General features: G+C 44.0%; 1 protein-coding gene across 6 annotated transcripts in view; it reads left to right on the top strand.

The window, feature by feature from the left end:
* The window catches only part of CRACR2A (calcium release activated channel regulator 2A), a 129206-nt gene that overhangs the window by 108862 nt on the left and 6779 nt on the right, over window positions 1-13565 (top strand). For all 6 annotated transcript variants that reach the window (XM_084880327.1, XM_084880323.1, XM_084880324.1 and 3 more), the window contains 3 exons: window positions 1251-1332; window positions 1444-1558; window positions 12883-12984. In XM_084880327.1, coding sequence (XP_084736453.1) covers window positions 1251-1332; window positions 1444-1558; window positions 12883-12984 — 299 coding nt within the window. The remainder of the gene's footprint in view (window positions 1-1250; window positions 1333-1443; window positions 1559-12882; window positions 12985-13565) is intronic.

Genomic DNA, 13565 nt, shown 5'->3' with positions numbered 1-13565 from the left:
CTTCATTGTCTGTTTTGTCACTTTTGTCTTTTCCAGTGCAAGCTGCTAGTGCTGTCCCTCCCTTAGCCCTCCAGGGTTAGGACCTCAAAAGCCGGGCCCTTTTGGAGGTGGTAGGGGATGCCCTCTGTTTCCAAGATTTGATACCTTAAGAGGGAAATACTTTTTGAACCTCATTAAGCATTTGTGAACATTCTTAAAGGATGTAGAGAGAGGAATGTCTTATCGAGGAACTTCTGAGGGCTGCTGTGGGCTCAGAATGCGTGTACCTGAGCTTGCTCCCTCTCTCTGTGGTCCATGACTTCAAGTGGGATTGCAACGTCAAAGAAACCATTGTGAGTGGCCCAGTGGCCGGGATTAGGAGCTCTGATGCCATCTCAAGGGTGAATGCTGCCTTTGATTCCCTCCCCCATCCTCTTCTCTTGTAGCCCTCCCTCCACCTGCCACCCCTTCCTCTCCTCCTGCTCCTTCTGTTCCTCCTCTGGCTCTGTCACGTACACTTGCAGTGGCTGATGGAAGTCTGAAAGTATGATCCATACCCAGGAATATTTGAACTTTATTAGGGGAACTTTGAAAATGATTTTAGGAAGAAGAGAAAGGAGGGAGAGAGGGAGGGAGGGAGGGAGGGAGGGATGGAGGAAGGAAGGGAGGGAGGAAGGAAGGAAGGAAGGAAGGAAGGAAGGAAGGAAGGAAGGAAGGAAGAAAGGAAGGAAGGAAGGAAGAAAGGGAGAGAGGGAGGAAGGGAGAGAGGGAGGAAGGAAGGAAGGGAGAGAGGGAGGAAGGAAGAGAGGGAGGGAAGGAGGGAAGAAGAGAGGGAGAGAGGGAGGGAAGAAAGGAGGGAGGGAGGGAGGGAGGGAGAAATGGGTGAAGGAAAGGGAAAGAAAGAAATTTAAAGACAGTCTTTCATTCTCCTCTATCTTTGCAGTGAGGGTGTAAATTTATGAATATAACAAAGTCTTTGCATTGGCATATTGCTTTTACATATGTGATCTCATTTGAACCTGTAGCATCCCTAAGGAGGGTATGGATTACATTACAGGCAGAAGCCTGCAGTTCAGAGCAGTTATGTGATTTGATAATAAGTAGTAGAGATAGAATCAGGCCCCACACCTCCCTGTCTAGTGCTTTGTCCATTTCCCCACATCGCCTCCCAGGAACTACACAGGAGCTGTCATCCTTGACCTGACAAGATTCCAGACATATTGGGGCATCATGTTCTTATTTGGAAGTAACAGGCCTGATTCACCTTGCAGGCATTGATTACCGTGTGAAGATGGTACGTGTGGGTGACTCTCAGGTGGCCCTGCAGCTGTGGGACACGGCCGGGCAGGAGAGGTGAGGAGCCATCCCTGATGTAACACTGCCTCCCCCATTCCACCAGTGGGGCCGAAGGTCTGGGCTGCAGGGAGGGCTGTGCTCCCCTGACCTGTGGCCCTTTGATGGCAGGTATCATTGTATCACCCAGCAGTTCTTCAGAAAGGCCGATGGTGTCATCGTCATGTATGACCTCACAGCCAAACAGTCCTTCCTGTCGGTCCGGCAGTGGCTGAGCAGCGTGGAGGTGAGCTGGTGACCATCCTAGGAGCACTATGCAGGCCTCTTGCTCTTCTCTCTTCTCTGCCCATCTCCTGCCTGTTCCTCTGCTCTTTCAAAACCTGATCAGGACCCACCTTCTCCAGGAACAAACCAGTTCATGCACTGTAGTATCCCTAAGGAGAGTATGGATTACATTACAGGGAGGAGCCTGCAGTTCAGAGCGTTTATGTGATTTGATAATAAGTAGCAGAGATAGAATCAGGCCCTACACCTCCCTGTTTACCCAAGTGGCCAGTACCAAGCTAGCTAAAGTGACCAAAACAGATACAGTCCCTGCTCCCATGGGACATAAAAAATAGAGATTACACCAATAATTGTATCATTATGATTTCAATAAGAGCTATAAGTGAGTAGGACAGGATTAGAGGAGCAGCACAGTGTACAATGTCAAGGAAGGTGTCCTTGAGAAATGGGTATTTAAACTGAGTTACAACTGTGCTATTCCCCCATTCTCACTACCACCTCCCTAAACCCCTGCATTTTCTAGCTCCAATGGCCCCAGCTATGCCCAGCCAAAAGTAATATCATACAGTGTTTTGGGGCCTCTGTCACAATGCTTCACATGAGGGGATGTTGACCCACAATATGAGGGCCCCAGGCTCACTCCAAAGTCACCCTAGGTGGGGCCCACAAGCAACAGCACTCTTATTTGAATTCTGGATTATCCCTGAGACACCAGCTATTGACTTATACTTGCAATATGTCCCTTTTAACTTCCTAACCACCTGCATGCTCTTCCTTTACCACTTAAATGCAAACTTTTCAAGGCCAAGGGCAGAGTGGGCAAGCCACTTACTTCTTTTAATAGGGTCTTGCTGATTCATTTACAAAGCAATCAAGTAGGGTATCCCATTTCCTTCCACCAGCACAATTCATGCATTGTTCAAAACACTGCCAGCCACTCTCCTAGGATCTGGGAATTAAAGTAGCAGGTAGATAAAGCAATGTCCCTGTCCTCACGGAGCTTATGGTCAACCTCAATTCAAGCCCATTACACCTTCCGTGGACCCCTTACCTACTTCCCACACTGACACACTGCTGTGAAGGACATAGTTCCCAGCTAAGGTCTGTGCCACATGCACTCTGTGCTTCCTGGGAACTGAAACTGTCTCTTTGTTATAGTAACAAAGCGCTTGCAGGGGGCCCCACAGCACTACCTCTCAACCCACATTGGATGCCTGAATGGATGCTATATTGTTGTGTAATCAGAATCCCGAAGTTGTTCACTTCTTCATCCTTTGGCCCTAATATCTATGATTCTTCCCACCAAAATCTGTTGCTCTTATAGTTTGGACAGGCTGTGCCTCTTCTTTCTCTACTTATTTATTTATTCTTTTTTTTTTTCTAAGAGAGAAAGAAAGGGAGAGAATGAGAGAGAGAGAGAGAGAGAGAGAGAGAGAGAGAGAGAGAGAGAGATGAGAGGGAGACATCGATCAACTGCCTCCTCCACACCCCTACCTACTGGGGCTCAATTCTGCAACCTGGATATTGTACCTTGACCAGGTATTGAACCAGAAACCTTTTGGTGCATGGGATTAATGCCCAACCCACTGAGCCCCACTGGGCAGGGCTCCTTTCTCTACTCTTAATCCCCATTCTTCTCATTTTCCCCAAAGTAAAGAATAAGAATGGAAGTCAGATTCTTGGGTTTTTCAGAAATTTGCTTAATACAAATTATTTCTCAAAATTGTTGAGCCTAAAAACAGTTATAATTGAGAAAATATATATTTTGAAATGTAGTGAATGGCTCTACACCAAGCTATTAATGGAAGCAAATGGTATGGGTCATCTAGAAGTGGATCCTGTTTGAACTTTGGGATCTCAGACCTGACTTTTCTTTGACAGCACCAGTGATTTATCTTCCTCGTTGAAGTTAAGCACCAGAGACTTTAGTGCTTACTTGATACAGTGGTTTTCAAACTTTCTCTGGTGGAACCCTAGAATCAGAGTGACACACCCAGGGACAGAGGCAGAGCATGGAAAGGTATAGCATCACAGTTCTGGGCCCCTTGTCTTCTCTCTCAGTCAGAGGCACTCTAGTTCTTTCAGTTTGGTATATTGGAGGTACAGTTTGGTATATTGGAGGTGCAGTTTGGTATATTGGAGGTACAGGTACAATTTTGCTACTTAAGAGGGTTTCCCTTTGAAAATCACTAGTTTAAGACAGCCATCACATTCTCAAATTAAGAGGTTGAGGATATGCCTTGGTCAGATGGCTCAGTTGGTTGGATCATTGTCTCATACACCAAAAGATTGTGGGTTTGGTTCTTGGTCAGGGCATATAGCCAGGTTTGGGGTTCAATCCCAAGTTGGTGCAAGTATGGGAGACAACTGATCACTATTATCTCTCACATAGATGTTTCTCTCTCTCCCTTCCTCTCTCTAAAAATCAATAAGAAACATATCCTCAGATGAGAATTGAAAGAAAGAAAGAAAGAAAGAAAGAAAGAAAGAAAGAAAGAAAGAAAGAAAGAAAGAAGGAAATTGAGCCATAACTTTTTTTTGGGGGGGAGGGGGGGAGGCTAGCCATTCCTTTTCTAGCCACAAATATTTTTTTTTTATATTTTAGTTTTCCAAGTACAGTTTACATACAATATTGTATTAGTTTTAGGTGTATAACATAGTGATTAGATATTTATATACCTTAAAAAGTGATCATCCTGATAAGTCTAGTACCCACCTACCACCACACATAGTCTGTTCTCTGTATCTGGTAGTCTGTTTCTAATTCTGTACTATTTGTTTCTTTATGTTGTTCTTTAGATTCTACATATAAGTGAAATCATGTGGTATTTGTCTTTTGCTGTCTGACTTATTTCACTTAGCATAATACCCTTTAGGCCCATTCAGGTTGTCTCAAATGGCAGGATTTCATTTCTTTCTATGTCTGAGTAATATTCCATGTATGTATGTACCACATCTTCTTTATCCATTTATCTCTTGATGGACACTTAGGTTGCTTCCACATCTTGGCTATCCTATATAAAAAAGGGTAATATGCAAAAAGTTGGAATGATTGGTCACTATGATGTGCACTGACCACCAGGGGGCAGACACTCAACACAGGAGCTGCCCCTTGATGGTCAGTGCACTCCCACAGGTGGAGCACGGCTCAAGGCTGGAGAGCGCAGCCTCTCCTGCCTCCACAGCAGTACTAAGGATATCTGATTGCCTCAGGATATCTGACTGCTGGCTTAGGCCCACTCCATCAGTTGGACATTTCCTGAGGGCTCCTGGTCCGAAAGGGCGAAGGCCTGGCTGAGGGACAACCCTCCTCCTGTGCACAATTGCTGTGCACCAGGCCTCTAGTTATAAATAATAAATAAAACATTGGGGTGCATATATTCTTTTGAATTAGTGTTCTGGGTTTCTTTGAATATATACCTGAAGTTGAAATATTGGGGTCATAAGGAAGTTCCATTTTTAATTTTTTACGGACCCTCCATACTGTTTTCCACAGTGGCCGCACCAGTCTGCATTCCCACCAACAGTGCATAAGGGTTTCCTTTTCTTCACATCCTCACCAATGCTTGTTGTTTATTGATTTATTGATGATTGCCATTCTAATAGTTGTGAGGTGATAGTTCATTGTGGTCTTAATTTGCATTTCCTTGATAATTAGTGACAGTGAGTATCTTTTCTTTTGTGTATTGGCCATCTGTGTGTCCTCTTGGGAGAAATGTCTATTCAGGTCCTCTGCCCATTTTTAAAAATATATATATTTTATTGATTTTTTACAGAGAGGAAGGGAGAGAGATAGAGAGCTAGAAACATCGATGAGAGAGAAACACTGACCAGCTGCCTCTTGCACACCCCCCACCGGGGATGTGCCCACAACCAACGTACATGCCCCTGACCGGAATTGAACCTGGGACCTTTCAGTCCGCAGACCGACGCTCTACCACTGAGCCAAACCGGTTTCTGCCCTCTGCCCATTTTTTAACTGAATGTGTTGTTGTTTTTTGTTGTGGTTGTTGTTTTTTTTTTTTTTTGTTGTGAAGTTGTATAAGTTCCTTAAAAATTTTGGATATTAACCACTTATCCGATGTATCATTGGCTAATATCTTCTCCGACCCAGTAGTTTGTCTTTTTGTTTTGTTGATGGTTTTTTATTTTTTACTGTATACAAACTTTTTATTTTTATGTAGTTCCATTTGTTTATTTTGTTGTTGTTGTTGTTTCCCTTGCCCAAGGAGACATATCCAAAAAAAGTATTGCTAAGATTAATGTCAAAGAGTTTATTTTCTATGTTTTCTTCTTGGATTTTTAAGTCTTCAATCCATTTTGGGTTTATTCTTGTAAGAAAATTTTTTTCATTATTTTGCATGCACCTCTATCCAGTTTTCTCAACACCATTTATTGAAGGTCAGCCTTTACCCCATTGTATATTCTTGCCTCCTTTGTCATAGATTAATTGACCATATAGCTGTGGATTTATTTCTGGGCTATTTTGTTGCATTGCTCTGTGTCTATTTTTGTGCCCATATCATGATGTTTTGATTACTGTAACCTATAATATAATTTGAAATCAGATAGCATGATACTTCTATCTATGTTCTCCTTTCCCAAGATAGCTTTGGCTATTCGGGGTCTTTTATGGATCTATATAAATTTTAAGATTTTTTGTTCTAGTTCAGTGAAATATGCCATTGATATTTTGATAGTGATTACATTAAATCAGTAGCTTGCTTTGGATAGTATGGGCATTTTAACAATGTTAGTTCTTTCTGTTCATAAGCATGGTATATGCTTCCATTTATTTGTATCTTCTTTTATTTCTTTCTTCATTATCTCATAATTTTCTGAGTATAGGTCTTTTACCTTCACAGTTAAATTTATTCCTAGGTATTTTATTCTATTTGATGCAATTATACCATAAATGGGATTTTCTTAATTTCTACTTCTGATCATTCATTATTGGTGTATAAAAATGAATGTTTTTGAATATTATCTTGTATCCTGCCATTCTACTGAATTTATTTATTAGTTTTAATATTTTTTGTATAATCTTTAGAGTTCTGTAGGTATGGTATCATATCATCTTTAAATAATGATAGCTTAACTTCTTCCTTTGCAATTTGTATGCCTTTTATTTCTTTTTCTTGTCTGATTGCTGTGGCTAGGACATTTAATATTATGTTGCATAAAAATGGTGAAAATAGACATTTTTGTCTTGTTACTGATCTTAAAGAGAAAGGTTTTGGCTTTTCATGATTGAGTATGATGTTAGCTGTGAGTTTGTCATATATATTCCAGCAACAAACATTTAAAAAAATATTTTATTGTGTTTTTTTAAAGAGAGGAAGAGAGAGAGATAGTTAGAAATATTGATCAGCTGCCTCTTGCACATGCCCTAATGGGGATGTACCCACAATCAAGGTACATGCCCTTGACCAGAATCGAACCTGGGACCTTTGAGTCTGCAGGCCGATGCTCTATCCACTGAGCCAAACTGGTCTCAGCAGCTATAAACATTTAATTATCTTTATATATCTATCTTTTGATATATATTTATATGGGTAGAGGAATTTTAAATACCAGTAGTCTGGGATTAATAGGGATAAATGGAGTCAAATTTATGGAACCTCCCTCTCTGCCATCATTAGGAAGGTGTAGTTACCAAGTCTCCTATTTTGCACAGAGAGCCTGTGACTTAGCAGGAGAGGTGGAAGAACAGGTTGAATTTGGGGCTGATGGTAGAGGTGAAGAAATGTCAGAGGGCATCATCACAGCTTGAAGCATGAGTTCAGTCATTCTTCAGAAAAACTATGCCATGTGCTGGTTTTTGTGGGGTGGGGCTGAAAGCATTGTCAGCATGGACCCAATAGGAGTCCCCCAGGGAGCTCTGGTGCCTCTATGGGCTCAGAAAGCCAAGCTAAGATGGCAGTTCTGTATATGGTTAATTCAGAATTATCTGTGTGTGGATGGGCCTTTTTGTATAATTTGTAGTTTGAGTTCTCCTTTTTTAAAATTACCAAAAGATACAGTTAAGCTCTCAATGACTATCCCAAACCTAGATGAACATCAGGATCACCTGAGGAGCTATCAAACAAAACAGATGTCAGGGCCTTCTCTCCCGGATAGAATGACTCAGGGCCTGAAAATGTAAAAATAAATAGATAACACTTTCCCAAGTGATTCTCAGCCTCCAAGTGCTTCTCAAACTCTAATAGGCCTAGGACTGTCCGGGACATCTTGTTAAGATGCAGAATCTGACTCAGCAGGTCTGAGCGGGGCCTGAGATGCTGTATTTCTAACACGTGCTCAGAGGAGGTTGATGCTGCCGGTCTAGGGACCACACTTTGAGAAGCAAACCTATTCAAAGATGTCCATGCCCTTCAACGCGAATTTTCTGAGCTTCTCCCACGTGTCCAGCACCCACGAGATACTCCTGAGGACTCAGTATGAGGCACCCAGCTGGGTGGCCCAGGGTTTTGAGAGCAAGGGCAGAAGGCTGTGTCAGATAGCAGACGGTGTGGTGAAGGTGTGGCACAGTGGCATCATAAATATGATAATTCTCAAGATTCTTTTAAAGCTAACTCATTCTGCCATGGCAACCAGCAATCAGAGGTGTCAGGTGATAGATTAAAACTTGACACCTCATTTGATTGGAGGGGAACTGAAGATAGCAAGTACTTTATATTTGTGGAACACCTTATTTTTCCATGGAGCTCCAAGCATGCTGCCTACTCCCTCACCTGGGGAAGGGAGGGTGGAGGGGATCTTTAAGAACAGGCTGCAGGTTCTAAAGCCGTATTATTAAGTGAATGCTGGCCAGCTGTTCTCAATGCCCCTTCCTCCCACAACCTGAAAAACAGCACAAGAATAAAGGGCTAAAATTACCCCAGATTATACATAGCAAAGACTTACTCTTGGAGGAGGTTCTGTGGTTGGAAAAGACTCTCAGGGAAGGTATGGAGTTCCCTGAAAAGGAAGGTCTTACCATCCCAGCTCGCCATTTCTGGCCATGAAACGGTGGCCAGTCACACAATGAAGGAGGAATCAGAGTATCTGAAATGGCCCCTCCTGGCCCCTGCATTCTACAAAGTATGACATTTGACTCTCTGGGGACCACAGGATGGGTCAGAAGTGCGCGTGCCTCAGAGGGACCCTAGAGGATCCTTTCAGCCCAGAGGGAACCAAAATTCTCAGAGAAGCACATTGCCTGCCCCTGTGACTGTTCTTCTTCCCCACCCTCCCTCATCCTCCCCACCTGAAAAGCGTAACCCTGCCCACAGGCCTCTGTAGAAGAGGTCCAAGACGGGCCCAGACACACTCTGTTCTCTGCTGATACTCCTGCCCTTTTACATTTCCTACACACCTTACAGGAAATCAAAGCAGTTAGTCATTCCTGCCAACTCAGCATTCCCAATCCTCCCTACCTCCTTCCCATCTCTCCTGCTGGGACTGGCTTAACCAGTCCAATCTGAACAAGAAACTGGTTGATCTGTAAGGGCCCCACATTTAGACCATGGGACACACCAGACATCTGAAGGCTTTGGGGCCCGTATCATTAAACAGAGAAAATAGGATGAAGAATGAGCCTGGAAGGAGGGTGGTATTTCCCCAAACCCAGATTTTTGGTCCTACTGTCTGCATGTTGAACTTCTACTTGGATCCTTTTGTCATTCTAGAGCACTATATTGTCTGATCTATAAGTCAAGGAAATGGAATATGACTGGTATCATTAAACCTTCAAGTCCAGTGGCTTTGAGCTGGAAAAAAAGGGAAAATTAATTCAACGCAGCCTCTTGTTTAAGAGATGAGAAATCCTGACATCCAGAGAGGAAGTGACTTGTTCAAAGGCACCCCTGGCCTGTGGGACAGCACAGCCAGAACTAAAATCTAGGGCTTTGCCTCTGCGTTATGCTTCTCTCTCATCACATGGCCCAGGGTTGAAATCTGCTTCTGAGAAAGCGGTGCTCATTTCTTTTTCAGTCCTGCCAGCTCCGGTCTCAAAGCAGAACCATTAGTTCTTCAGCAGAAAGGGGTCAGGCCCACTTTCCTCTCCTTTTGTGGACTGTTGGCTAATTCTTATTCTGTGATCTTTGTCATTGGTGACAATGTGCAACACTGAGCAAAAAATAGCAGATTTGTTCCCCACATTTCAAGCTGAGCCTGAAGTGCTGGCAGTTTAAACTAACTACACAAATAAATCTTGTTTTGACTCATAGTCCAGGGGGTGGATAAATATGGAAACCCCCAAGATATAATTTTACAGTCAATTTTTTCTTAGCATAACTGAAGGCTTTAATGTGCTGAGAAATTTTTGTTCTGGCCCCAGAGAGATAGCAGCACCCTCCCAGCTAAGTGCTTTTCTTGCCTCTCAGCAAGTAGATGTATACACACACACACACACACACACACACACACACACACACACTACAACCAACCAAACCAGCAGCTGCACATTCGAAGCTGAATGTCAGTCCTCTGCTCCAAATTGACAGCCCTTGTTATTTAAAATCAGAGATGCATAATCTTTTGAATTCCAACTAATCTGTCTTCCAACAAGCTCAAGTTCACAGAAAGGCAACTAAAGTGATTGGAGGTGTAGAGAGGCTTCTGTATCTAAGTCAGAGGACAGAAACCAGCTCTGGAGGCCTATTTCACAGCTCAGAGAAGAGAGAAGAGAGGAGCAGAGAGGAGCGATTGGGGCGGGCCCCAGAGGACAGCAGAGCCAGGTCTACAGAGATTGTGTGCATGGCTAAGGGGCTTCAGTGCCTTCTGTCTGACCTGGCAGGCCTATGGAACTTTACCAACATCTATAGAAACATCAGCAGAGGTTGGGGGAGGTAGACTTGTTCTCCAGAAGAGGTTAGCTTTGGACTTTTAAAAGGAAGTGTTGCTTCATCAGGTGGATAATTATGAGCATCATTGTGGCAAGGGATATATAGGCTGAAAACCTAGTTATGTGTACAAAGAGGGTGGAGTTTAGGCAAAGATTAAAGTGAAAGAGGCACCCACCCAGCCCCAACCCCTCCTCACGAGTGGCCCTGTGTCAGAGACTGACTTGGGTCTGGAGTGACGTCCACTGGCTGCCCACGGGAGCCCACTCTCCAGTGTTATGTGTGGTCTCACTTATTTTTGCCACATCTTTGGAGAGAAACTGAATTCTCCTTTATCAGTGGCAGGCCAGGGCCCCTGGAAGGGAAGTGAGTTGTCCAGAGTGTCTATGTAAAAGGGACAATGCAAAGAGCAGAAGCCACAGCTCCAGATGGGGACTTTCTGCTCCTTCTAAGCTCTTCTATTTTTATATCCAGGAATTTCTTTCTTTAAAAAAAAAAAAAAAAAAAAAAAAAAAAAAAAAAAAAAAAAAAAAAAAAAGACTGCCCCTTCTTTTCTTAAGGGGCACACTGCTGTGTGTGGTGCACATGGCTCAGATGTCAGGCTTAGGACTATGACCTATCTCATCCGCTCCCCTCCTTTAGTACCCAGCATGCCCTTTAAAAGGGAGGAAACTGAGGCCACCATTCATACCAGATTGGGTTAGACTCCTCTGGGATTTCAAGTCTGATGCTCATATTTTCAGAGTTTCCATGTCAAGAAATCCCACAAGCCTTAGTCATTCCTCACACATAAATCTGCAAATATCTCTCCTGTGCTCCAAGCAACAAGCCTTTTGGCCCATCTCCTGCCTTCCTCCTCTTTTCTTCCTTTTCTGTATAAAACTCTTTGCCCAGCCTTTGGTGGCACAGCGCAGTTAGAGAATGGGGGCATTCCCATGAAGGACACAGCATTCTTTATATGCCATAAGTGGGGTTTTCACTTGCAAATTATTAAGTGCAATCCACTTAACACACCAACTACAGTGCACATAATCGAATCTATGTTGATGGGTCAGAAGACAATGTAGGATCTTGTGCCTTTGAGTCACTATTACCAACATTATTTACCATCTTACCATGGATATGTGGAATACTGCTTTTAGAGGGTTCTAGTTCATAAGACACTAAATAGCAGAGAGTTTGTTGGAAATCAGAATTTAGAGTAAAATATTAGGGAATTGTGGGCCCATATACTAAAGGCTCCTCATAACTCAGTGACTTTGATGTCAAATGTTCTCTTGGACTCTCTGAGCCTCACAAATTATCATTTAATAAATTTTTTCCTGACTGAACTGCAATAAAATTGAATGTATAGTTTAAGGAATCATTGCAGCTTAATTTCAAATGTAATTGCATTTAAACTTGAAATAGATGTACCTATTGGATGGGCTTTGGACATTTATTTGAAATGGCAATGTAAAATAGCTGAATTATTGGCAAAACTATAACTGTTAACTTCTAATCCCACAGCCCTCTCTCTTTAGTAAGACATTTAGCTACAATGAATAACTATCCTCTACCAAATTATGATCAAAAGCCCCTAATTAAATTTATCACAAGTAAAAAATAACAACTGCTTAAATGTGAACATTACCCTATTCCTTACTAAATAGCTGTGAGGCCTGGGCTCTTTGCCCTTAGGAGAGGTTCGGACAGTGCACCCATTTCACAGGGAGGACGCCGTGGCACAGGGACTGTGGGTGCACAGGCCCTTGCTAGTCTGCCACAGCTGCAAGAGGAGTAAACATGGTTGACCCCTTGAATAAACCTGTCACTTCTGGCCCAAGAGGTGCAGTTACTATGGCCACACAGTTTTTCCCATGCAGGGCTTCCTTCAGAACAAGAGTGCTCAATGACAAGGCTCTGCAGTCCCACGTGGTGACCTCTACGAGGCACACAACAGTCCCCCAGCACTGTGGACCCAATAACATGAATCATATTTGGACCCAACCCTCAGGGAGCTTACATACCCGATATGAGATGCCTGGAGATGCTACTTCTAACCCAGCAACCCCTACAACAGCCCCAAACCACATTGCATTAATTCCTTTGGTTCATTCTTGTTAAGACTAAGTCTGGTCATGTAGGAATGCCCTCGGGGTGCTGTGAGCCCCGGAGAAGAACACATTGTTCAAATGTGCCCCCATCCTGATACTCATTCCCAGCTCATCCAGGGGCTCTGAGTGTTCTGAGCAGCACCCAAGGAGAGTGGCAAGGGGGAGGTCACTGCACTGACAGGGACTGGAAACACCCAGAGTCACCCAAAGGTGGGCATCGAGCACCTGGCAGAAGCCTTGTGAACTGAGGCTGCCACAGAAGGTGGGTCTCAGCTATCAGGATGACTCTGTTGTCACCTGGCAGGGCATTCGCAGCCAGATGTGCCTCTCCATCCAGCATTTCAAGCCTGCCCTCTGGGTCTCCTTGTGGATGCTTCTCTGAGTGGGGGCTGTCTGTTCCGCAGGAAGCTGTGGGGGACTGTATTCCTGTGCTTCTGCTGGGCAATAAAACTGACAACGAGAAAGAGCGGGAAGTTCCCTGGAGCCTTGGAGAACAGCTCGCCAAGGTAAGAGCAGGCTTTCCCATCTCTATGGACAGGGCGGCACCCAAGGCAATTGGGCATGTGCCTCAGAGCCTGTGGGGAACCTCCCTGGAAGCCCCCGGGAAGGAAGCAAGTGAGCAAGATAGGCGTCCTGGCATCGTGGGAGCAGCCAGCTCCTATGCATGTGGAACTTTCCATGGGAGCCTCAGACTGTAAGTGGGAGTTGGCCAGGGATGACTAAGGTAATTTTCCCAAATTCTTCCCCTCAGAACTCAGAATTAGAAATTCTTAGATAGTGAGAAGTTGGCTAATTTGGTCCCTATCTGATGCTCAAACCCCATCATCTGTGTTTCCACTTGACTGCCTCCCGGGATGAACCACTCACAGCAAGGCTGGTCCTTCTTCGGACAGCTCTGTAGAGAGTGCATCCTGTTTGTCAGATTGAGCCTCAGAGCTGTGGACTCCAGACAAACTCGGGGCACGCACTGGATGGCCTGCCATAAAACAAGCAATGGCCGCTTGCCCAGGCCCAGAACCGACAAGGCTTGACTGAAATCAGGCAGCAAAACACGCAGTGTTCTCCCTGGGCTGCTCCAGCCCTCAGT

The sequence above is a fragment of the Pipistrellus hanaki genome (assembly GCF_964339955.1).
Source record: "Pipistrellus hanaki genome assembly, chromosome: 3".
Classification (NCBI taxonomy): Eukaryota; Metazoa; Chordata; class Mammalia; order Chiroptera; family Vespertilionidae; genus Pipistrellus; species Pipistrellus hanaki.
This window is presented reverse-complemented; position numbering and strand designations above follow the sequence as displayed.